Below are 26,281 nucleotides of genomic sequence, written 5' to 3'. Positions count from 1 at the left end.
GCAAGATTCTCTCTCTCTCTTTCTCTCTCTCTCTCTCTCTCTCTCTCTCTCTCTCTCTCTCTCTCACACACACACACACACACACACACACACACACACACTAAATAAAATGTAATACTGCATCAAATATTTAAATATTTCCAAATTGCTCTATAGATTTTAGCAAATTACTAAGGTTGAGTCATCTTTTGATCATCAAAGTAGCTAGTTATGATTTCTAGCTGCCTAAATAAAACCAACTTTCTAAGGTTTGAGCTTCCCCTATCATGTAGTTACATAACTAAATTCCACATATAGAATATATTTGAGCATCTATTGTGAGCAGTGTTTTCCACTAAGATTTATTAGTAGAATACATATATGTAACTCTTGCTAACGACTCTGGTGAGATTACAATCGTATAGAGTGAAAATATCTAGATAAACACATAAATGATTCCAGTTCAAAACAGTTTAAGAATGTCATCACAGAGGGAGAAACAAAGTACTATTAGAAAAAAAATCATTTTCTAGCTCAAGGTCAGAAGAGAGAAAACAGTAGGATCTAAATGGGCACTAACCTTACACAAGCAGAAATAAAGCACTTACACGCTATTGTTTCAAGTGTTCTGCTTTCTATATCAGGCATTTTCCATACTGAATCCAGGAAGCTGTACAGTGATGGGTCATTCGTTTTGGTCTTAACTTCAAACTCATACAACAGAAGCATTGTTCCACAGTGATCACCCGAGAAGTCTCCTAAAGAAAAGGCAAAGGGTAACATTTTCTGTTACTGCATGTTAGTACTGCCTCCTGGGCTAACCTAACTGGACAGGTCTTCCCATAAGGAAAAACTGATTTCACTTACAATTGGAAGGTCATCGCAGTCTCTATCAATAGATGCTCAATATTTTAATATCTATAAACACATCACCATCTTTACTATTTATTATTTATTATCTGTAATGCATTTACTAGCATTTCTTATATATTCTGCAAGTTCTGTTGCCATGCTTGTAACTGGACTGAAAATTCTCTGCTGCTGTTGATAAGATTCTTACTTGCTTCCTTTGAGCTTGAACTTATATCCGCGTTCACTGTCATAGCGCAATTAAACAGAAAATACAATGCTGTATGAACTAACTGGTTTTATTTTGAGCAAAAGAGTTTGCAAATTTGTTTCATTTGTCAGGTCGATAGTTCTCCTCACGGAAAGAATCTTATTTCAGATGACATACAGCATGTTTTGTGAGACGGTTTCATTTACCTTCTGTTGAATGAATGCTTGAGGTAGCTGAGCGCAGTAGCATGGCATGGTGGTGCACTAGGTACGGTGCTACACACCTGCAATCTTGGCCTTGGGATGCTGAGGGCAGGGTCATTGAGAATTGAAAGCCAGCCTGAACTACAGTGCAAGATCCTGTTTAAAACGTTTTAAGGTATAGAGTAAGTACAATAAACAGAATGAAGTGTCTCTAAACCTCATTAACAACTGGATGAATTTCTATACCCTAAGTCTGCTTTGAACCACTATTTGACTAGAGTTCAGAATGATTTGCTGTGTTGTGTTTTGGTTTGTTTGAGATAGTCTCCTTGTAAAGTTCAGGTTGTTCTAAAACTCTCTGTCTTGCATCCGCTAGGATTACAGTATGTGCCATCATAACCAGCTAGAGAGTTCATCAAGTTAACTTTTTGTTCATGGAATGTTCTCATTTTAGTACAAAAGCTGCAAAATAACAAAGGGCTAATTAGTCATAAATAAAATGCTGGATTAATTATCATGTGTCACTATTCCTAGGGAGATGTGACAAAACATCCACTCATGCCAGACAGGGAACTGAAGATACACCAAAGTAAGGATACTACCAAAACCAACTTGGTGAACCAATGAGTTTTATTGGTATCACTTACAGAAATATCATTGAGGGGTCACTTACAGGAGCAGAAATGACTCAAAGACAGCTGCATTATCAAAAGCCCACCCCAGCATGAGTGACAGCTCACACAAGCTGGAAATCTGGAGTGCACTGCACAAACTGCAAGCATCTCACAGGTTCGAGAGTGCCCTTTCGAGGTAGTTCAGTTGTTCTGAGCATCTTCTAGGCAGCTTGCTCGTCTCTGCTTCTTCCAGGCAGCTCAGCTTAAGAATGTCTCTCAGAAGTTCTTACTGCTTAAATATGCTTCAGGAGGGAAGGACCCAGTGCATCTGGCCAGTTTCAGGGACTTCTTAAAGCCAGTAAGTTGTTTACTTCCTGATTTTAAGGAGTTTGTCTACAGTGGGGAGGTTTTACTTTGCCTTAGAACATCCCATTGTTTTAACTCCCTACAACCACCCTGTGTTTTAATGAGTCCCCCTTAGGATATCCTGGTGTTGCGCTGGTCTTTGAATATACATCCTGTCTTAAAATATCCTATTGTTGCACTCCCTTTAATATCCTGGGTTTAATGAACTTCCTTCCAAGATGAAAAGTTTTGATCATGGAGAAAACTGCTACACAAGAGAGCGCCCTTTCTGAAAATGCTTAGGAGAAGTATTTCAGAGTTTTCTAGATTTTGAATACTTGCATATTTATGAAATATATTGAGAATTAGACAAAATCTAAAGACAAAATTCATTTGTTCTGTTATACGTCTATGCAGAACATGAAGGTAATTTTGTATATGTCTTTTCTGCCTTTCTCCCTCCTTTATCTCTCCTTTCTTCCTTTTCCTTCTATTTATTTATATGTGTGCAGGCATCTGGAGTTTAGAGGACAACTTGCAGGGGTTGGTTCTCTCCACCTACCATATGCATCCTAGGGATCAAACTCAGGTCATCAGGATTGACAGCAAGCCCTTTTACCTATCTTGCCATTTTGCAGGCTTTCCCCTCACTTTTTAGACAGGTTTTGGTATGAAGTCAAGGTTGGCCCTGAATTCATCCTCCTCCGCTCCCCACCTCTTGAGCACTGGAATTATAGGTGTGAACCAATGTACTCAGCTTATATAATATCTTTAGTACTCTTTGGTTTTTACTCTGACTGGTCATATGAGGTCAAATGTAGAATTTTCCCCTTGTGGAATTATATCTATCCTAAAATGTTTGGATTTTGGAGAATTTTGCGATTTGGATTTTCAGATTTCAATCTGCAAAATAAATTGTAATTTATAATCACAGCCATAGATAGGAAACTTCTATAACTGTCATTATTAGTACTGAAGTTAGAACATGATTTGCCTACAGTTTTATGTTACCTCCTAAATAATACTACCATTAAATTTATAGAAACTTTAGTGGGTTCTTTCAGTTTTGCACAGTTTTCCAAATGAGTTTACTCTGGTTGCAAAGAACGTTCATTTCTTCAATAATTTTTCAGCTGTTCTAGTTTTTCAACCTTTCCTGGTGTTTTGTTTTTTTCTTTTACTCCTTCCTGGTGTCCAATCACCTGGCTTCAACTACTCTTTACAAGACACTACAACACTTTCTAGGAACAGTGGCGTGAAGGCCAGTGTGGACCCTTCGCAGCACATTCTACAACATTCTCAGTCCAAGTCTTTTTTACCAAACGACTTTGTGGCAGTCCTAGGAAAACTTAGGCCCCAGTTGTGATCCCTAACTTGATCTTAGCAATGTTGGTGAGCCAACGCCAAAGTCAGATGATTTTTCATTGTCTTCTTTGGTTCTTATGTATGGCTCTGAAGCTTTAAATTCTTTTCTAATCATTAAAATTAGTGCTTTATTTTTGAAGCATAATTTTACTTTAAAGAATAGATAATAAAGCACAGGCATTCAAATTTAGGCATCTGACTAAATATTTTAGCAAAAATTAACAAAAGAAAGCTGTTCCTTTATGAATAGTAGCATTATTTTTGCCAATATTAAACTTGATATTTCAAGCACATGTTTGAAATAAATTATTTTAGATTTATTTTTTTAATTTCATGTTTATAGGTGTTTTGTCTGCATGCATGTCTATGCACTACATCTGGTAGCTGTGGAGGCTAGACAAAGGCATTGGATCCCCTAGAACTGGAGTTACAGATGCTTATGAGCTTCCATGTGGGTGCTGAGAATTAAATCTGGATCCTCTGGAGGAGCAGTCAGTTACCTTAACCTCTGATCCATCTTTCCAGCCCAAGTGTTATAATATTAAAACACTGTTTTCATCACTATGAGATGGTAGCTTACCAAAGAACATCTAAAGATTTTTCTTCTGAGATTACTTATATTAACAAAAACAAATATCATTTGCTAAAATTTTAATATATAACAAATATAACTATTTTATTGTATAAATTAATGTGTCAATGTTTGGACAACCTTCATAATTAGTGAAATAACATTTTACAAATGACAATGTAGAGTATCACTTTGATAAAATCATTGGGAAGAGGTCCATTCATAGTAACAGACACTAGATTTTAGTGTACCTGCATGAAAACTGAATGGTACTGTTTCTATCCTTTAGCTAGCCTGCTTTTTTCTTGACTTGAGATAATTCAACAGATAAAAATGTTAATTAACCTTGATTTGATCAGTCAATGCTGTGTTGATATATGACTTACACATAAATACCATAGAAATAAAGTCTTTGAAGAAAGAAATCTAAGAAGATATCAGAAAATGGAAAGATCTCCCATGCTCTTTGATAGGTAGGATAACACAGTAAAATTGGCAATCCTACCAAAAGCAATCTACAGATTCAATGCAATTCCTATCAAAATCCCAACACAATTCTTCAATGACCCCAAAAGAACAATACTCAACTTCATATGGAAAAACAAAAAACCAGGATAACCAAAACAATCCTGTACAATAAAGGAACTTCTGGAGGCATCACCATCCCTGACTTCAAGTTATACTATAGGGCTATAGTAATAAAACCAGCTTGGTATTGGCACAAAACCAGACAGGTGAACCAATAGAATCGAATCAAAGATCTAGGTATCAGTCCACACACCTATGGACACCTGAGTTATGACAAAGAAGCTAAAATTATGCAATAGGAAAAAGAAAACATCTTCAACAAATGATGCTGGTATAACTGGATGTGTACATGTAGAAGAATGAAAGTAAATCCATATTCATCCCCATGCACAAAACCTATGTTCAAATGGATCAAAGACTTCAACATGAATCCAACATGAATCCAGCCACATTGAACCTCATAGTAGAAAAAGTAGGAAGTAGCCTTGAACGCATTGGCACAGGAGACCACTTCCTGAATATAACACTAATAGCACAGATACTGAGAAAAGCAATAATAAATGGGGCCTCCTGAAACTGAAAAGTTTTTGTAAAGCAAAGGACAGGGTTAACAAGATAAAATGGCAGCCTACAGAATGGGAAACTTCTTTGCCAACCCCACATCAGACAGAGGGCTGATCTCCAAAATATACAAAGAACTCAAGAAACTAGACATCAAAATGCCAAATAATCCAATTAAAAATTGGGGTATAGATTTAAGCAGAGAACTCTCAACAGAGTAATCTAAAATGGCTGAAAGACACTTAAGAAAATGCTCCACATCCTTAGCTATCAGAGAAATGCAAATCAAAACAACTCTGAGACATCTTACACCTGTCAGAATGGCTAAGACAAAAAACACTAATGGCGACTTATGTTGGAGAAGATGTGGATGGAATAAGGGGAACACTCCTCCATTGCTGATGGGTGTCACTTTGGAATTCAGTATGGCAGTTTCTCAAAAAATTGGGAATCAAGCTACCTCAAGACCCAGCAATACCATTCTTGGGCATATATCCAAAGGATACACACTCATAGTACAAGGACATTTGCTCAACTATGTTCATAAGAGCATTATTCATAATAGCCAGAATATGGAAACAACCTAGATGCCCATCAACCAAAGAATGGATAAAGAAAATGTGGTACATTTACACAATGGAGTATTATTCAGTGGTAAAAAAAATATTATGTCAGGAAATTTGCAGGCAAATGAATGAAGCTAGAAAAAAAAAACCATCCTGATTAAGGTTTGTCAGAAAGACAAACATGGTATGTACTCACTCATAAGTGGGTATTAGACATAAAGCAAAGAATAACCAGCCTACAGTCCACAACCCCAGAGAAGCCAGGTAACAAGGAGGACCCTAAGAGAGACATACATGGATCCCCTAGAAAGGGGAAATAGACAAGATCTACTTAGTAAATTGGGAGTGTAGGGGTAGGAGGGAGGGTGCAAAGGAAGTGGGGAGGGGAAGAGGATAGAGGGGAGGAGAATATGAGGGATTGGGAAAGTCAAGTTAGGGGAAGGACAGAGGAGAGCAAGGAAAGACATATCTTGATAGAAGAAGCCATTATAGAGTTATCAAGAAACCTGGAACTTGGGAAATTCCCAGGAATCCACAAGGATGACTCCAGCTAACACTCTAAAGCAATAGTGGACAGGGTACCTGAACCAGTCTTCCCCTGTATTCAGATTGGTGACTCCCCTAATTGCCATCATAGAACCTTCATCCAGTAACTGATGGAAGCAGATGCTGAGCACTGGGCCAATCTCCTGGAGTCCACTCATAGAGAGGGAGGAGCAATAATATGAACAAAGGGGTCAAGACCACGATGGGGATACTCACAGAAACAGTTGACCAGAGCTAGTGAGAGCTCACTGGCTTTGGACTGACAGCTGGGGAACCTGCATAGGACTGAACTAGGTCCTCTGAATGTGGGTGACAGTTGTGTGGCTTGAACAGTGTGTGGGGCCTCTGGCTGTGGAACTGTATTCTCCCTGGTTCATGAGCTCACTTTTTGGAGTCCATTCCCTATGGAGACCTTGCTCAGACTAGATACAGGGAGGAAGGTTTGGTCCTGCCTCAAGTGATGTGACAGACTTTGTTGATTCCCCATAGGAGGCCTCACCCTTTCTGAGGAGTGGTTGGGTAGTGGGGTGGGGGGAACGTGGGGAGAGAAGGAGGAGGGGAGGGAGAGGAAACTGGGATTGGTATGTAAAATTAAAAAGATTGTTTTAAAAAATAAAATGTGAAAAAAAGAAATAAAGATATAATGAAGTGTTAAAGAATTAGATTTAACACTGTTAAGAAGGCAAATGATATTCAGATTTGATATAATCCCATCAGGAATATTTTCCTCAAGAAACTGACAAGTTGTTTCAAAAATTCATATGGAAAGTTAACTTACACAGAATAAGGAGAATAATCTTGAAAGAATATCTGATTTCAAAGCTTACTACAAAGGAACGAAAGGATGGATATTACGGTACTGCCATAAGAACAGATGCATACACCAATGAGACCTAATTGATAATCCAGAATACAGACATGCATAGATGTCAGACTCATTTCTCACAAGTGAGAAAAGACTATCCAGAGGGAATGACTGGCTTTTGAAACAAAGTAGACAATTACATGATAAAGAATGAAACTGGAATTTTACCTGATAACACATACAAACAAATTCAAAATGGATCAATCCTTTTTTTCTGGGTGAATTCCAGTCTGAAGGGACTAGATTGGGCACTGGGTTAGTGGGTTCTTTTTTTCTTTATTTGACAATTTATAGATATTTATTTAGGATATACTAATAAAAAGAATTCATGGATATAGTGACAGATGGGAACTGTTTCTGTATCATATTGTGGTAAAACAACAGCTAGTTGATATCAGTAATATTAAACAACAAGTCATCTTTTGTTCTATATTTTTATCTTTAGTGCCCTGATTGAAGAATGATAGCTAAGAGAGTATTTCTTTGATGGTAACGGCCAAATATAAAAGCACCAAGGCAAACTGTGTAACCAATCAGATGCTAGCAGAGAAAATAGAAATAGAAATAGAAAATACATCTGCACGGTTTGCCTTGTTAGTGGGTTCTGAAAAGGTATAGCTATCCTTCCTGTTTCTTCTTGTTACATACTAGCTTACCCTTTAATCTTCTGCCACGTTATGCTCTCATAGATACCTTAGCTGATTTTGGACCCCCCCAGCCTCTAGAATTATGAGACAAATTATACAGTAGATAAGAGCTATCTGAAAAACGCACATCATTGTCATCAGGAAAAATAGTCACCAGGAAAATCAAAGCCATCATAACCTACCACCGCACACTCACTAGGGTGGCAGGAATTAAAAAAAATATTGCTAATAAGGTAAAGAAATTTGAAGCTCTATATACTACTAATTGGGATGTAAAAATGTACAAATTCTTTGGAAAATATTTTGGCAGCTTCTCCTATGATTAAGCATAGTTATCATATTACTAGCAATTCCACTTCTAGGTACATACCCAAGAAAAGTAAAAATATGTACAGACAAAATGTCTATATAAATATTTATAGCAGCATTCCTCATAATTACCATAAGATAGAAACAAGCCAAATGTCTATCATTGATCAATAGATAAGTAAAATAAAATAGTATATTTGAGCCGGGCGGTGGTGGCACACTCCTTTAATCCCAGCATTTATGAGGCAGAGGCAGGCAGATTCTGTGAGGCTGAGGCCAGCCTGGTCTACAAGAACTAGTTCCAGGATAGGCTCCAAAGCTAAAGAGAAACCCTGAAGAAAAGAAACAGTCTATTTTAAATAATCTAGTCACAAAACATACATACAATATAATTTCATCTACATGAAACATTCAGAATATGCAAATCTATTTGAATAGAACATAAATTAGTCGTTCGTGAAATGCAAGAGCTGAGAAAAGGTTCCAAGTTTCTTCATGAGGTAATGAAATGTTCTCTTAGTATGGTGGCAGATATCTGTATATAATAGCATCTATTGAATTATACATTTTATGGGAAAATTGTATGGCATGAGTTATATCCTATTACATTCATTTTTTCAAAGAAAAATTAAAAGTTAAAATACTAACTAGTTTGTTTGTGTGGTTGCCTGAAAGTGTACGTCACATGTCGGGGCACCTGCAGAGACCAGCAAAAGCCATTGGATCCGTTAGTACTGTATTTGCAGGTGGCTATGAACTGTCAATGTGGGTGCCAGGAACTGAATTGGGATCCTTTGAAAATCAAGAAGTATTCTTGATTGCTAAGCCACCTCTCTGGCCCCCACATTTGTTTTTCCAGTTGAATTCGGTATATCCTATTGAGCTTGATTTCTTTTCCTCAGGATAATACCTGTAATTTTCATCTATATTTTTGCATGGACTAGAGACTATTTCCTTTTGTTGTTTTGCAGTATTCCATTATATGAAAATGATTCAATTTTTAAAAATATATCCTTTTGTTGACATAGTTGTTTCAGTTTTTTGCTCTTATGAATAGAAATAATGTGAAGGTTCTTGTGCTTATTTTACTGAATAGATACATTTATTCTCCTTGAATATGTGCTTCTGGGTGAGACAGCAAGGTCACTGATAAATGTGTGAGTGTCAGGTTTGAGGAGATGCCACTAAACAGTTTTCCAAGGCGATTTAACCAATTGCATGCCTTCCAGCAGTGCATCAAATGATTCAGTTGCTTCCCATCCTTTTTAACAGTTGGGATTTTCAAAAGTCTTTTAAACTTTATTATCCCAGGGATGGGGCATGCATGCCTTGGTGGTGTATGTGGAGATCAGAGGACAAGTTTATCAGTCATTTCTCTCTACCTTTCCATAGGTCCTAGAGATTGAATTCAGGTCATCGAACTTGCATGGTTGTACGGAAAATGTTTTTAATGTTTTTACCCATGGAGTCATCTTGCCAGCCCAACAGTTGGTATTTTGATGTTAGGCACTTTAATGTGTTTTCAATGTGTGGTAATGGTGGCACACACCTTGAGTTCCAGCATTTAGGAGGCAGAGGCAGGTGAGTTTGAGGCCATCCTGATCTACAGAGTTCTAGGACAGCCAGGGCTACACAGAGAAACCCTGTTTTGAAAAAAGAAGCACCCCACAAAAAAGTAGTCTCCCATGGACCATGGATTTGAACCCTTAATCCCTAGCTAGTGGTATTGTTTGGAAGTTTATGAAACCTTTAGGAGATGAAGCCTTGTGGGGAAAGTATGTCATGAGGGACAGGCTTTGAAGATTTATGGTCTTGTCCAACTTCCTGTTATTCTCTGCTTCTCATGTGATGATGAAAATATGGCCAGACAGCTTTCCTCTTCTGCTGACAGGAATTCTCTCCCTGTTGCCATGCCCTCCCCACCATGATGGACAATATCTCTTTGGAACTGTTAGCCCCAATGCATCCTTTTCTTTTCTTTTTTTTAAAAAGATTTTATTTATTTATTATGTATACAACATTCTGCCTCCATGTATGCCTGAATGCCAGAAGATGGTGCCAGATCTCATTACAGATGGTTGTGAGCCACCATGTGGTTGCTGGGAATTGAACTCAGGACCTCTGGAAGATCAGCCTGGGCTCTTAACCACTGAGCCATCTCTCCAGCCCCTTCCCCCCATGCAAACTTCTCTAAGTTTCTTTTGGTTATGACATTTCATCACAACAGAAGGTAATTAACACAAAGTAGCATCACATTTTGCTTCTAATTTATTTTTCCTTGATGAATAATGACATTAAGCATTGGCCTACTTGGTTATTTTCTTTTGTGATATTCCCATGTAATTCTCGCACCTATTTTGCACTGGATTGTCTTGTTGAGTTGTAGGAGTATTTTTTTTTTACATAGTCTGAAATTTGTCAAACTTACGTGTTGTCTTCTTCCTATTTGTGGTTTGTACTTTTCTCAGTGGTAGCTTTTGACAATCTAAAGTCTTAATTGCAGCAAGGTGTATTTTAAATTATTTTCATATATAGTTGACAATTCTTTGCATTCTCTAGATCATACAGATATTCCTCTATGATTTTTCTTACAAATTTTATTGTTTTACATTATGATATACCATTTTTTGAAATGGGATCTTATCATATTGCCCAGGATGGCCCTGAACTCCTGGTCTTAAGTGGTTGTGCCTTAGCCTCCTGTTAGCCATGATTATAGATTGTGCCAATGTGCTCAGCCTATCTCAGATCAATGTTTGTATATGGTATGTAGGAGGGATCAAGGTTAATGTCTTTCCCATGCTGACATTATTTTAATATAAAACAAGAGCAACACAACAGACCCAGCCCCATTGTAAAGCACTGGACATGTGTGTTGCAAATCAAATCACTACTTGTTGGCCTATTTCTGGATTCTCTGTTTTGTGATTATAAGTCCTAGAATTCTACCTATCATTTCCACAATTGTCCTTTGCATCTCCAAAATCAATTTCATATCATTCTGTCAATTTCTGCAATTAAATAAGCTGAAATTTTTGACTGAGATTCCATAAATCTATGGATCAAATTGGAAAAACCTGCTTAATAATATTTACTTTTCTAGCTTATGAACATTAGACTTAATATGAGTATATACATATACACATATATATTATCCTTATTACTTTAGGTCTTTAAAAATTTCTAATGTTTCCCCTTTTCTGTCTCTCCCCCAAAGAGGCAGCTTCTGCCTGTCCCCATTCACCGTACTTCTCCCTTCCCCTGTCTCTCTCTCCCTCTGTTTCTCTCTGATCTTCTCCCTTCTCCCCTTCCATCCTATTCCCTTTCCCCTCCATAACCCACTAAATAAAAAAAGAAAAAAAATCTAGTGTTTCAAAAAATTTCATAGTAGAAGTCTTCTACATCTTTATCAGTTAATTTCTAAGCATTGAATGGTATTTAAAGTGGTATTTCAAAAGTTCTTTCTCTACCATTCTTGCTAGAATATAGAAATAGAATTAATTTTGTATAATGGCCTGTATCTACTAGCCATGCCAGAATCACTTGTTTTTCCAACATTAATAAAAATAAAATAGCTATCAAAAGCCACATTATCAGTGTGCCTGTGCATCTGTGCATATGCACAGAGACACATGTACTTACAGTTCTAACAACTTTTTTGAAAATTTGAATTTGCTCCAACATGATAGGTCTATCAGGGAATATTAGATATGATGTAAATTAAGTGTTCCTTTAAGTTTACATTTCTATATCAAATAGTAGATGAATGCAGAGAACTACACCTAGCTGTACTATGCTCTATAGGAATCCATAAAACACATTTAAGTGTACAACTCAGATTTGTATCAGCCATCTCAGTTCACGGCATATGTTATGAGGTATGGTCATCTATGTCTATTGCTACACATTCCCTCAGACTTCAGATACTCCTCCTTCCATTACTTCCTATTTCACAAGCTGCAATCCTTTCGACGTCCTTTCTTACAAGCAGCCATCAGGACTATTTCAAGAGAAAATGCCGTATTTATTGAAGTATTGATGTATTTTAGTCATTTAACATACACCAAACGCTTACAAAATTTTATTAGGTTGTTATCTTTATAAAATATGTCTTTAAGCTCTCATGTATATTCCTAACTTCATTTTCTCCACAGCTCCTTAGAATTTATTGCACACATTTGCATGGCAGAATCATTTTTAGTAACACATATGTTATGCTACAGCACAAATGACTATCTACATGCTATCTACAGCAGCATATACATTATTGCTAACCTATACACCCATGAAAATCAGAGTTCTTAACCAGAGCACAGGATTGTGCACAGTATGTTTGTCTTTAACCTTGTGTCCAAGTCAAAACAGTAGTTTTCGAAGTTATTTAAGTCAGAATTCTTTCTTCAGCTCCTTCAGTATGTTTGTGTGATTAAATTTTTATATAGTCAGACTCACTTATCACAGTGTTAATTCTATGTGTAGTTCCCTCCACAATCTGGCTGATTTATTTTTATGTTATATAGTGAAATTACTCTTTATAGCATATAGTTAAGTGGGTTTTGATAGTATATACATACATATCACGGCTCCTTACAAAACATCCCTTTGATTTTATTTCTTATATTGCCCCTTTAAAGTGAATTCATCTCATGTCAAACTTCTGGCAATCACAAAAGTTATTTTTGGTTACTATACTTTTATTTATTTCAGGGTGCCAAACAAATGCAATTATCTCCATATAGATATAGTCTGTCATTTTTAACTTAGTAAATACATTTAATATCAATTTATCATTGAACAGCATTGTATTACAAAGGTGTATCATAGTTCATTTATCAATTTCAATTTACCTTCTGGGTTCCTGATAGAATTAATTATATAAGCATATCCTAGGAATGGCAGATTGTTCGGTTATCCATAGATAACACATTCAAAGTTATAGTATATAAAACTGCTCCACTTTTATGATCTGTTTAGGGAGGCAGAACTCCCAACCAATATATATGTAGGGCAGAGAGTGTTTGCTCCACTTTCTAATACAGAAATTAAGGCTGAGAGTCAGGTATGGTGGTTCATACCTATGATTCCAGCACTCAGGAGGTTGAAGCAGGAAGAATGCAAGTTCAGGACAGTTTGGGCAAATTAAAGCTGAGAGATCAATCTTTCCATAGACAGATGTCCAGCAAACTAATGCAGACTCAGGCAGGCCTGTACTCTCAGGTGTTCTGATTCACAATCTACTACTAAAAGACAAGTAGGGGAGAGGTGTGACTGGCTAGACAGTTGGAACGAAACCCCCAGAGACTAATTTTTGAAGTATTTAGCCTGACAAAGAGAGAATTAGCAAATATTTTCAAATGGCCTTACATCAAGATGATCACAGATAATCTTTAGGAGCTAGCCAGGAGAAAGTGATTTCTGGTAGTCCTGGAATTATCCCAACACAATGTTTGGTGGAGGCAATGGTAGCATATACCTCGTTTCTTGGCACAAGTAGAGAAATCTTCATATCCATCATTAAAAATGAATTGAAGAGTAATATTGGTAATATTAGTCACAATGAAGATGTCATCTTCCAGTCTTAGTTTTTTGCATACTTTCATCATGAATGGGTATTTTCCTTTCATTTCTTTTTCATCAACAAGAGCACATTTCCCCCCCTTTTTGGTTAATGTGCACTACCTTTTGCATTGCTGTATTCTTAAACTAAATACTAATTGGCCATAAATTATTCTCTTTGTATATAACTGGATTAAACATACTAATTTTTTAGGACTTCTGCACCTATCATTCAGGATAAGGACCTCACCCAAGATAAGGACATGTAGTGTGTTTTTTTTTTTTGTGTGTATGTATGTATGTATAATGGATACTCTTTTCTGATTCTGATATCAGGGTCATGGTAGCCTAACATCATTACGTTACTTATCTATTTTTCATATGTTTTATATTGAAATGGAATTAAATCACTTTCTCCACTCTCTTTCCTCCCTCTAGCCCCTTCCAGCTCCCCTCCCTCCATGTCCTCCCTATGTTCTCTTTCTCTTTGATTATGATTGTTACATATATATGTATGTGTATATGCCCCCCCACCACTGAGTCTGTGCTTCTGTTGTTTATGAGTATATGGTTTCAGGGCTGACCTCTCTGCACTGGACAGCCAATAAAGTGACACATCCCTGGGAGGGGCTAATTCTCCTCCTAGAAGTCACTGGTTTCCTATAGTTCTTTGTCTAGGGGTGGGTAAGAGATATTTGTACAAGACTGCCATTACTTCTTAATATATTTGGAAGAATCTACTAATGAGATAATTTCCTTTACATAAAGGTATTTAAGATTTCATTTCTTTAACAGGCACAGAACTATTCAAAACATTTGAAACTGGATTGTTCAGATTCTTTCTCTTTGGGCCAATTCTGATTCTCCTGTCAGGAAAAAAGAATAGAGCTTTCAAGGAATTTATTCATTTTGTCTATGGCCAACCTTATTATAGCATAAAATCCATTTTGGAAAATGTTACAAAATCTCTCAAAGATAGTACACATTCTATGGTTAGTAAGTGTATTATTCTATATATGTCTCAATAGGTATTAACTGAGGCTTAGAGTTTGGGAAATCTTGCACAAATAATAATGAATATTTGTAGATCAACTACAGTACATCCTTTGATCAGGAGACACTGTGTTAAGATAACTGTATGGGAAAATATCTGGATTTACATTTGTGTATTTATAAAGGAAAGATGCAATGAGATCTAGTTAGGACTACAGAAACTTGAATGGCATTCCTGCTTAGGTCAGCCATTAAGCAAAAGGAATGGTCGTTGTCACCATATCTTGAATCTTCAATGACTTCCTCATCTCTACCTCTACTTACTGCCATTAGGGCTTTATCTCGTGTTGTTAGAGTAAGTTTATGAAACCTGTGAGGCATAATTAAAACCAAATGCTGCCCAAACTGAAGACATCTAGATCAACGTCTACCAGATATTCGGGCATCTCAATGTGTTAGTGTCATTTCATGGTATCAAAAAGCCAGAAAGGGGGGGGGGGTCTAGGTCCCAGTATCCTCTTCAAAGGCATGCTTCTAATGACTTTACTTCCTTTTTTACTAGGCCTCACTTCTCAAAGGTTCCACTACCTCCTGATAGCATCAAGCTGAAGACCAAGCTTTTTTTCTCCCCCAAATGGGCTTTTCTTATTTATTTATTTATTAAAGATTTCTGCCTCCTCCCCGCCACCGCCTCCCATTTCCCTCCCCATCCCCCAATCAAGTCCCCCTCCCTCGTCAGCCCAAAGAGCAGTCCAGATACCCTGCCCTGTGGGAAGTCCAAGGTCCCCCCCCCACACCATCCAGGTCTAGTAAGGTGAGCATCCAAACTGCCTAGGCTCCCACAAAGCCAGTACGTGCAGTAGGATCAAAAACCAGTGTCATTGTCCTTGACTTCTCAGCAGTCCTCACTGTCCGCTATGTTCAGTGAGTTCAGTTTTATCCCATGCTTTTTCAGACCCAGTCCAGCTGGCCTTGGTGAGTTCCCAATAGATCATCCCCATTGTCTCAGTGTGTGGGTGCACCCCTCGCAGTCCTGAGTTCCTTGCTCGTGCTCTCTCTCCTTCTGCTCCTGATTTGGACCTTGGGATTTCAGTCTGGTGCTCCAATGTGGGTCTCTGTCTCCATCTCCTTTCATCATCTGATGAAGGTTAATATCCAGGAGGATGCCTATATGTTTGTCTTTGGATTCACCTTCTTATTTAGCTTCTCTAGGATCACAAATTATAGGCTCAATGTCCTTTATTTATGGCTAGAACCAATTATGAGTGAGTACATTCCATGTTCCTCTTTTTGGGTTGAAGACCAAGCTTTTAACAGACTGGTTTTGAGGGGACATGTATGAACACAGTACTCCAGCTAATTATCTAATTTCCTTTAAAAGAAAAACCCTGAAAGTCACATTTTATTTCTGGGGCAGAATTCCTGACCTAGAATGTACTCTAGAAAATCCACTTGTTTGTTTAGCATACATGAAGATTAACTACAATTGCCTTTTCTCTTGGGCAATCTGAAAACAATCTTTAAGTATTTCTTAGCCATTGAGAAGTCATCTCTACAGCAAAAGTAACCCATGACTGATTGAGTACTTATTAAATCAATGGAACTATCAAGTAAAGACTGCCTGCTGAAGGGACAGACATGTAATGTGAGTTTTAGTGTCTAAACAGAATAGACTTTCCCCCCATAAATCCAACATAACTCTTCTTAAATGTTATCTGCCATCTGTGGTATTTAGATAAACTAGAATGACTTTTTCAGTTATGGGCTAGAAGCCCATAATATATAAATATGTAATATAACACACACACACACACACACACACACACACACACACTACTCTGCCCTGCCAGCTGAACTATATTTCTCCTGGCAGAAGATTAATGCTAGGCTTTGTTCTAAAGCTCTCCAATTGTGTGTCTTGTTTATCTTAACCACTAAGACTTTCTGTAATAAACTGTTGTTACTTTATGCCAAAGTCAAGATTTTATCACTAGAGATAAATGAAATCCCATGAAAGAATTAAAGACTTTTCTCTTATAGTTTTATAATAATTTTACTCATGTTACAAAATAAAGAACTTTAAGAAATTCGGTAACTAAGATTATTCTTTAGCCCCAACATTCCAAGATCTAAATTAAAAAGATCTCTATATTTCTGTGCTTGTGTGTCTGTAATTGAGAGAAGTCTTGATATTGCACTTTGAATGTGGAAAATCTTTTGTCTTTGGGGGAATACTACAAAAATGTTCTGAATTAAAGGATGTTCTGTTCCAATTACTCATATAAATTCTTAAAATATCCCTCTTTAGACTCTGTGCGCGTTCGCGCGCGTGTGTGTAAACACACGGATGTATATATGTAGAGGTTCAAGAGCAACCTTGGATGTCATCCTTAGGAGTTCCATCTACTTCCTTTTGAGGCAGGGTCTATCACTTTTCCAAAGCTTACTGGCTGATCACTGAGTCTCAGGTATTTTACTGCCTCTATGAATTTGAATCCAGCCTGTTCTACATAGAGTTCCAGGATTACAAAATGAAATCCTGTCTTAAATAATAAAAAACTATACCTCTTTGTTTACTTTCGTAAAGTATTAAACATATATACATTTTATTTGCTCATTTGTTTTTCTTTAATGGAAATTGACATAGTAATTTAATAGTATTTAAGATACTGAAAATGTAAATCTCCCTAAAACTGACTCTGTATTTTGACAAACTCTTTTTCATCAATATCTATGTTTTGTAGTATGCCATATTTAAATTATTTCAAAGTTATTTACTTAATTTAAAACACTGGGTTAATATTGAAGTTATTTAGTATATAATCATTGGATATCTACATAATTCTTAAGTAAAATTGAATATTTTCACGTTGGTTACTCAGTATAGTTTTCAGTTTATATACTATTATTTCCATTTTTAAAACAGCAATATGATTGGGTCGTGTTAATGTGTTCATTCTTCTTTTTAAAAGGATGGCAGCAGATAGGTGTAGTGGTGCATGGCTATAATCCCACACAATATCAGAAGTCTGACGCCAGTAAAAGCTCAAAGGGAGGAAGGCTTGCAAAGATAGAAAGTGTGATACACACGTTCATAATAATCTCTGCTAGTCTGCTATGTCTGTGTACATAAACTGCAGCCTTCAAATTTTCCTTTGAACTTGAAATTTTGAATAAAGGTTAAACATTAAACAAGTGGTTGTTAGCTTATGCCTGGAATTCCAGCACCCAAGAAGCAGGACGATCACAAATTGAAGACCAGCCTAGGATTGTAGTAATAGGGGGCGGCGGCTGGGCTGTGTCCCCAAAACCCCAGCCGCCTGCCCGGCTAGCTTTTGCCCCGAAATAATTACACGGACACTGTATTCATTTAAACACTGCTTGGCCCTTAGCTCTAGCCCTTACTGGCTAATTCTGATATCCCAATCAACCCATCTCTAACAATCTGTGAGCACCGGTCTTACCGGGAAGATTCTAGCCTAAGTCCATCCTGGGTCGGAGCTTCATAGCGTGCGTCTTCCCTGGAGCAGGTAGCATGGCGTCTCTCCTGCGTCTGCTCCGGAGAGGAGAGCTGTGGAGTCTGACCTCACTTCCTCTTCCTCCCAGTGTTCTGTTCTGTTTACTCCTCCCACCTATCTTCTAACCAATGAGGGAGGACCAAGCAGTTTCTTTTTATTTAACCAATGACCTTCCTCCATCATAGGATACATATTGAATCTGTTTCAAAGAAGAAAGTATACAAAATAAAACCACACAAGAACAGCAGCAAACAATTCTCTCCCCCAATATACAGCAAAAATAGCAGAAATTATATCATGTAGAATAATTAAAAATAAGCATATGCTTCTCTTTCTCACGGAAAATGAAGCTTGCTCCTGTAGAGGACAGATGTCTAGGGAGGGGTCCATGAGTGGAGAAGAAGGCTTTAAGAGGAGAGGGTAAAAGAACACATTCAATCTGAAAATGCTAAGGTAAATATTGAGAGTGGAAAAAGTGAAATGGCTGGGTCAGGATAGAGAGATGGAGAATAGGAGGCTTAACCAAAACTAATCAAAAACAAAACAAAAATATAAGAAAACACGCGCGCGCGCACACACACACACACACACACACACACACACACACACGCAAGCCTGATACCTGGTAAGCTAATTTAAAAAATACTCCTCATAGGTTATTCAATCCCAAGTGGCCAACCCTAAACACATGTACATATGATCAATACTAACTGGATTTAGTAGGCTGTGCAGATGTGTGTAACAGTGATTAAAAAAGAGGTCATGGATTTGAGGAGGGGACATAGGAAGAGCTGAATGGGAGAGAGGAAAGGGTAGAAATAATGTAAATCTTGTACTCATGTGTGAAATCTGCAAAAATAAAAAGTTTACATAAAAAATGACTAGAGGTACCCTGAATGGATTTATAAAGCCCATCTCGGAAGCCATGGTTATTCAATGAAATCAGCAGTGTTTGCAGTGGGCTATCCCACTGTCAGTTCTTCAGAGGCCTCTACAATCCTCGAATAAGATGAGCAATTGCCATTGCTGTTGGTTGTTCACCAGAACCAGATCATAAAAACCTATTGAAGATATCATGTGTCCTGTTTATAGGATGCAGAAATGCAGCTGGAACTGGTCTTGAAGCTTCCTCCCTGATGGCTAAACTGCATAGTAACCAGAGAGTACTGGGAAACATGATGGGGAAGAAATATCATTAACAGTCTTACTCAGCTTTGAACCCTGAATGTTACACTCCCAACCAATCAGGCAAGAATGGAAAGCCTGCTATGGTAGTAAACAACATTTCTCAACACTTAGATTTTTATTACGTTTATTTATTTTGTGTGACTGTGAACGTACCATGGCATATGGAAGTCAGAGGACACCTTAAAGGGATCAGTTCTCTCCTACCATGTGTGTCCTGGATCAAGGTCAGGTCATCAGGCTTGGTGGAAAGCTACCTTTACCCCCCAAGTCATCTCGCTGGCCTAACAATTGCTTTTTGATTGGAACTGAAACCTGCTCCACAGAAGGGACTTTATGTCTTGTAACTATAAACCTGGTCAAAAGCCTCATGGTTAGGCAGGTACAGGCCCTAGTGAAAACAATACTGCTATTGTTTTTCTAAATGAATATAATGTGTCCATCATATCACTATAGATCAATGCTACTCTCTGATGGAGGAAGGTCATTGGTTAAATAAAAAGAAACTGCTTGGCCCTCATTGGTTAGAAGATAGGTGGGAGGAGTAAACAGAACAGAACGCTGGGAGGAAGAGGTAGTGAGACTCGACAGCTCTCCTCTTGGGAGCAGACACCTCAGAGAGACGCCATGCTCCCAGCTCCCAGGAAGATGCACACGATGAAGCTCCGACCCAAGATGGACTTAGGCTAGAATCTTCCCAGTAAGAGTGGTGTGACACAGATGATCAGATATGGGCTAGTCCAGGTGCGAGAGTTAGCCGAGAAGAGACTAGATAGAAATGGGCCAAGCAGTGATTAAAAGAATACAGTGTCTGTGTAATTATTTCGGGGCATAAGCTAGCCGAGCAGGCGGCCGGGGTGCTGGGAACGCAGCCCCGCCGCTCTTATTACTACAACTCTCAGCTTTAATCTCAGAAGCTTCTCTTTGCATTAGCAATAACTACAGACTCATAATTATTCAAAGTGCTGAGAATAAGTGACTATGTAATGTTCAGCTCTAAATGTAATAACTATATCAAAACCCAGAGAATATTGTGAAGGAGAATGGAAAGAATGTAAGCACTATAGGGATGATATCTTCTGGACATGACATGGCTTTTTGGACTCAAGTCCTTCACAAGAGTGGGTTCCATCATTATACTGTCATGATGGATAGCCCCACACTCAAGCAGATATAGGCAGCACTAATTGGACTCAGTATGCTATTGAAAAATAAAAGAGAACATGAAGTTGGGAGGGGAACATGTTCTGAGAATCTAGGAAAAGTTAGAAGGGGTAAGAAGGTTAATATAAGAAAAAGCCATTGAAAACAAGTACAAAATTTTCATATAATATATGTGATTCTGTCATGGAGGAGGAGGGGCTCATGGGGGGGTCCCATCCCTTCTTGAGGAGCTACAGGCAAACATGATTTCTGGGAGATATTTTTTTCCCTCTCACTTACATATTTTAATCACATTTTTTTGTTTTTGAGAATTTCATATATGAAAACTGTTTATATCATTCCACCCTCAAATTCCTCATATTTCTCCATACTCCTTTTCAAATTAGTGAATACATACATACATACACACACACAAAAACTTATAAATATAACCTGCTGAGAGTATTTAGTGTTGCTCATATTTGTTTAAGGCTGACCTCTGGAGATGGCTAAACTATTAAGGGCTTGTTTTCTAAGGAGGAAGCCTTATGAGAATTCTCCTATCCATATGGGCATGTCATTGGTGCTGTCACTTTTTAGGTTTTTTTTTTTTTAGGCAATCATATTGTTGAGATATCTTGTGTACAACTCTCCTATTACATATAGAAGATAGTATCTCCCTGAACATGTACCGGGAGACATTTCCTCTGTGGTACAACCACAGGTAAGGTGACTTATGCTGCTATAAACAAATGTCCATTAAAGCTCCAATGAGCAATCCTAACTAAACTCATTAAAGCACATGCACACAAAGGCAAGAAAGTAGAAGGGGACTAGTTGGGAAGAAGAGAGTAATCATTAGAACTGGAAGGAAAGCAAGAGAGGAAAATGTGGAACGAATGCTACAAATACATTAAATATAGACATGGAAATAAAATAATTCAACTTACAATAGCTGGCAGGAATTAAATGATCAAGGAGTTGAAAGATCCACACAGTGATAACTAAAACACTTATGAAAGATATGAAAGAAGATTTAAATAAATAAAACTCCATACATTCATGGGCTAGAAGACTTTAGACTATAAATATATTCATGTCCTCAGCAATTCCTAAAATTTGAAGACTGTTTGCCCCTCAGAATTGAAAAAGTCAATCTTTACACTAACATGGAATTTTAAAAGCCCTCCCCAACATGCCAAAAGAAATCTAGAAAGAAAAAAATAACAAAACAACAAAGTAATAGCATTAATACTTTATTATTTCAAAAATGTCACACCCATACAGTAATCAAAACAGTGTGGTAATACTATAAGGTTATATACTACAGTGGTAGGATAGAATTAAGAGTCAAGAAATAAGCTCACTCAGCATGTATGGCTAGCTGATTTCAGCAAATAGATATCAAGACCATTACACGGTAGAAGAATAATACCTTTAGCAAATGATGCTAAGGCAATTGGATTTCCATAGATAAAAGAATGAAATCATATGCCTACTATACCACTAAGCAAAACATAACTAAAATGCATTAATGCCATAATTAAAAAGCTAATATTATAAAAATTATTATTAAAAAGTGGCAACTCTTTTTCTTTTTACTAGATTTTATGTTTTATTTTTAATTACATGTATATATATATATATATATATATATATATATATATATATATATATCTGTGAGGGTTATGGGCATATGAGTGCAGGTGCCTGCAGAGGTCAGAAGAGTGTGTCAGATTCCCTGTAACTGGAATTAAAAGCAGCTGAGAGCTACCTAATATGGGTGTTGGGTATTTAACCCTGGTCCTCTGAAAGAGCAGTACACACTTTTAGCTGCTGAGCTATCTCTCCAACCCAAAAGGGGCAAATATTTATTTTTTTTAAGATTTTATTTATTTATTATGTATACAACATTCTGCCTCCATGTATGCGTGCAGGCCAGAAGAGGGCACCAGATCTCATTACAGATGGCTGTGAGCCACCATGTGGTTGCTGCGAATTGAACTCGGGTCCTTTGGAAGAGCAGTCAGTGCTCTTAACCACTGAGCCATCTCTCCAGCCCCAAATATTTATTTCTTAGACTTGGCAATGTATTATTAAATGTAACACCCAAAGCAAAAGCAAAATCAATGAAAGGAAAGAAGAAAAGTTGCACTTAAAAATAATTTCCATGTAGTAAAGGACATTATGAAAAGAACAAAAAGGCAAAATAGGACAAAACATTGCAAATCGTATATTTGACTTAAACAGGTAAGTGTTCCTCTACAAGGATAATACAAAATGATCTATAAGTATATGGAAAGATGTTCATCATCCTTAGCCATTAGAAAATGCAAACCAAACTATGACATACCACTTCATACCTACCAGAATGGCTATAATTTTCTAAATAAGCAGAATATTTTAAAGAATTGAAACTGCAATGCATTATTGGTAGGAATATAAAATGGTACAGCTACTGTGGTAGTTCTTCAAATCTTTAGATATAGAAATATCAGGTGACCCTTCAATCTTACTTCTAGGTATATATCTCAAATAAGAAAGCCTATGTACCAATGACCATACTATCAGTAATAACAACTAAAAAAATAGAAAAAAACAAGTGCCTATCTACTGATGAAAGGATAGGCAAAAGTGATATATTCACATTGGAGTAGTAAAAAAGGAATGAAGTATTAATAAATACTATAACATGAACTTTAAAATTATGTTAAGAGAAATAAGTCACAAAGGACATATATGATAATATATAAACAAACAATCTATAATGTGAAAATTCTAGAGACAGAAAAAAATTACAGCTTTCCAGGGACTTCAGGCTCAGAGAATTGGTGGTTACTGCTTAATGTGGTACACAACTTTTCTACTGGTGAAAAATAATCTCATAATACAAAATGGTATATAAAACCATGACTGACTGTATTTAATATATTGACTTTTAAAAATAATTTTATTTATGTACATATATGTAGGACACTTGTACTGATGCTTGCAGTGGCCCGGAGCTACAGTTACAGGCAGTTGCAAACCTTCTGACTTGAGTACTAAGAACCAAACTGGTCTGCAAGAACAGCAAGTGCTCTTAACCACTGAGTCATCTCCCCAGTCCTTTCTTTAGAGAAAGTTGACATATAAGCCTGTCTAGACTGGAACTCATTATGTGGCTCACACTAGCCTTCTGCTTCAGCCCCCTAAGTGCTGGGATTTCAAGTGGGAACCACCACATCCAGATGCAATGATGCTGGATTGTACAACTTATACACGAAAATGGCACAAGTATTAAACTTATGTTCTATATGTTGCTTCAATCAAAGCTTTTCTGAAACAGTTATGCATTGTATTCCAACAAAGGATCTTGTTGGGGCTAAAGAGATGGCTTAGTGAGTAAAGGCATTTGCCATACAAACCTGATGACCAGAGTTCAAGCCCTGGAACCCACGTAAAAGTGTAGAGAGAAAACCAACTACACGCAATCATCTTCTGACCTCCACAGCTATGCTGTGACAAGTGCATGTGCTTGGGTACATGTACATGCACATGTGTACACATACACACTCAAAACAAATAAGAATTTAGTCTTTTCTTGGATAAGATCAAAGTAAGGTATATGCACGTATAAAAATTTCACAGTGTAACCCACTGGTTTGTACATTTAATATGACTGAATAATTACAATAGAAGAAAAAATGATTTTAGTTTCCTACATTCTAATATTATTGGTGACCCTAAATTAAACTGCAGATGCTAAATCTATATAATTTATCCTCTTTTTGGAGAAATGGTCTCACTATGCATTCTTGGCTAACCTAGAACTTACTGTGTAGACCACACACATATAAATACATAGACATACATCAAAGAGCCATAGATCACTTAATGATGGGGAGAAATGCACCATTATGCAAACATCATAGAGTATACTTATACATGAGAGCTATGATGTCACTAGGCAACAAGTTTACAGGCATCACTGTTGTATACTCAATCCATTTTTAACTGCTACATTGTTAATCTATGAATGATGCATGATTTTATATACATCTATATGTAGTACAAGGGAACAAACACAGGGCCTCACATGTTAGGTACACTTTACACTGAGCATGTGCAATCCACATTGTATTTAGGTGTGTGTATATGTATGTATATATGTATATATATTCACATATACACTTGGACTATAGATAATTAGATCGATCTATCTATCTATCTATCTATCTATCTATCTATCTATCTATCTATCTATCTATCTACCTATTTGATTCTATTATGAGGTATTTTCTCTCCCCTCAACATAACTGGTATTTATGGCAACTCAACTCAGAAATCACAGCTACTCATCCTACAACAAGAGTCTTTAAAAAATCTTATATCAAAACCTAACAATACTCTCAATTTTCTTGGGGTGAAGACCCCAAGCTAAATGATAGATTACTCACAAGACTCGAAGGTAGATGGAATGCTACCGGACTTATTCTTTGGCTCTTTGGCTGGGTAAATGTCCTGTCCTGTTTTGAAAACAATCCTTGAGAAATTCCACTGGCACTGACCAGTTTTTGATCTTTCAGGTATTATGATCTTAATCATGTCCTCCAATATCGGTTTCTTGCTTCCTTTTCTCATCTTCCTACTTTCTTTTTCTCCTCTTTATCATCAACGTCTGTGTGGCATCTAAATTTTCTTTTTCACTGCTCCCTTCACCTCTATCCTCTTTCCTGTCGATATTTTCATCTTCGTCCACGTCATAAATTCTTCCTTACCATTCTCATCATCCTAGTATGAGGTATTTTCAGGATACTCTTTCATTTTGTTTTAAAAGATACTCAGGCTGTGTTTTTTCTGATTTGTTTATTAACTCCTGATTTTTGTTTTATCAGATAATTTTTATTTTACTTACATATCTTATAATATATTCAGATCTTTTTTGTCATTAATTCTGTAAATATTGAAATAAGCACACATAGAACAAGGTATGTTTTCTGTTCTTAAGATGTAACACATGTTTTCAGACATCATTAGGATTTTATGAAATCTTCTATAGTAGATATGTTATTTATGTCTTCTTAAGTCTTGACTTTTGCTGTTTTATTTAATTAAATGGCTGTCACAGATTGAAAAACAAATCTCATGTATTTTAAGTTAATTTTTGTGCTCACCTCTTTCTATTAAAATCTGTCAAAGATATCACATATGCTCAAAAAACTCAAAAGGTCAATTATTTCTAAATCCTATGAAACATAATTCACCCACATAGTAAAATATACCATGACCAAATAAACTTTATTCCAGAAAAGCAATGATGATTTAATTTTAGGAAATTTATTATTATGATTCAGTATACTGGTAGTTTAAAAGATAAACATGATTATCTCCTCAGAATCTAACAATACCCATTGACTCAAAACAATTCAAATACATGAACAGATGGACACACTATAAAAAAATCTAAAAGCCAATATCTACTAAGGAAAACAGAAAGAACCTATTTTATAACTTCAAAGTGTTTAGAGTTTTGATAACAAACTTTAGCAGTATGTAATAGTTGATTTGAAGTCTACTGGCAAATAAGATAGTGTGAAATCCAATGACCTAAGAGCAACACATTATGTTAGACAATAGCGACCTGCTTTTAAGTTTAATATTATCATTCCTTAGAAAGTATTATTCTCACTACAAGCACTGTACTAAGGAGTAAAAATTCTAACATACAGCATAGAAAAATTCTAA

The 26,281-nt window shown here is 36.8% G+C and overlaps 1 protein-coding gene across 1 annotated transcript in view; it reads right to left on the bottom strand.

The window, feature by feature from the left end:
* Tex11 (testis expressed 11) overlaps positions 1–26,281 on the bottom strand; it is a 277,507-nt gene that overhangs the window by 21,637 nt on the left and 229,589 nt on the right. The window contains exon 25 of the mRNA XM_075957716.1: positions 588–737. Coding sequence (XP_075813831.1) covers positions 588–737 — 150 coding nt within the window. The remainder of the gene's footprint in view (positions 1–587; positions 738–26,281) is intronic.

Source organism: Microtus pennsylvanicus, chromosome X, assembly GCF_037038515.1.
Source record: "Microtus pennsylvanicus isolate mMicPen1 chromosome X, mMicPen1.hap1, whole genome shotgun sequence".
Taxonomy (NCBI): domain Eukaryota; kingdom Metazoa; phylum Chordata; class Mammalia; order Rodentia; family Cricetidae; genus Microtus; species Microtus pennsylvanicus.
This window is presented reverse-complemented; position numbering and strand designations above follow the sequence as displayed.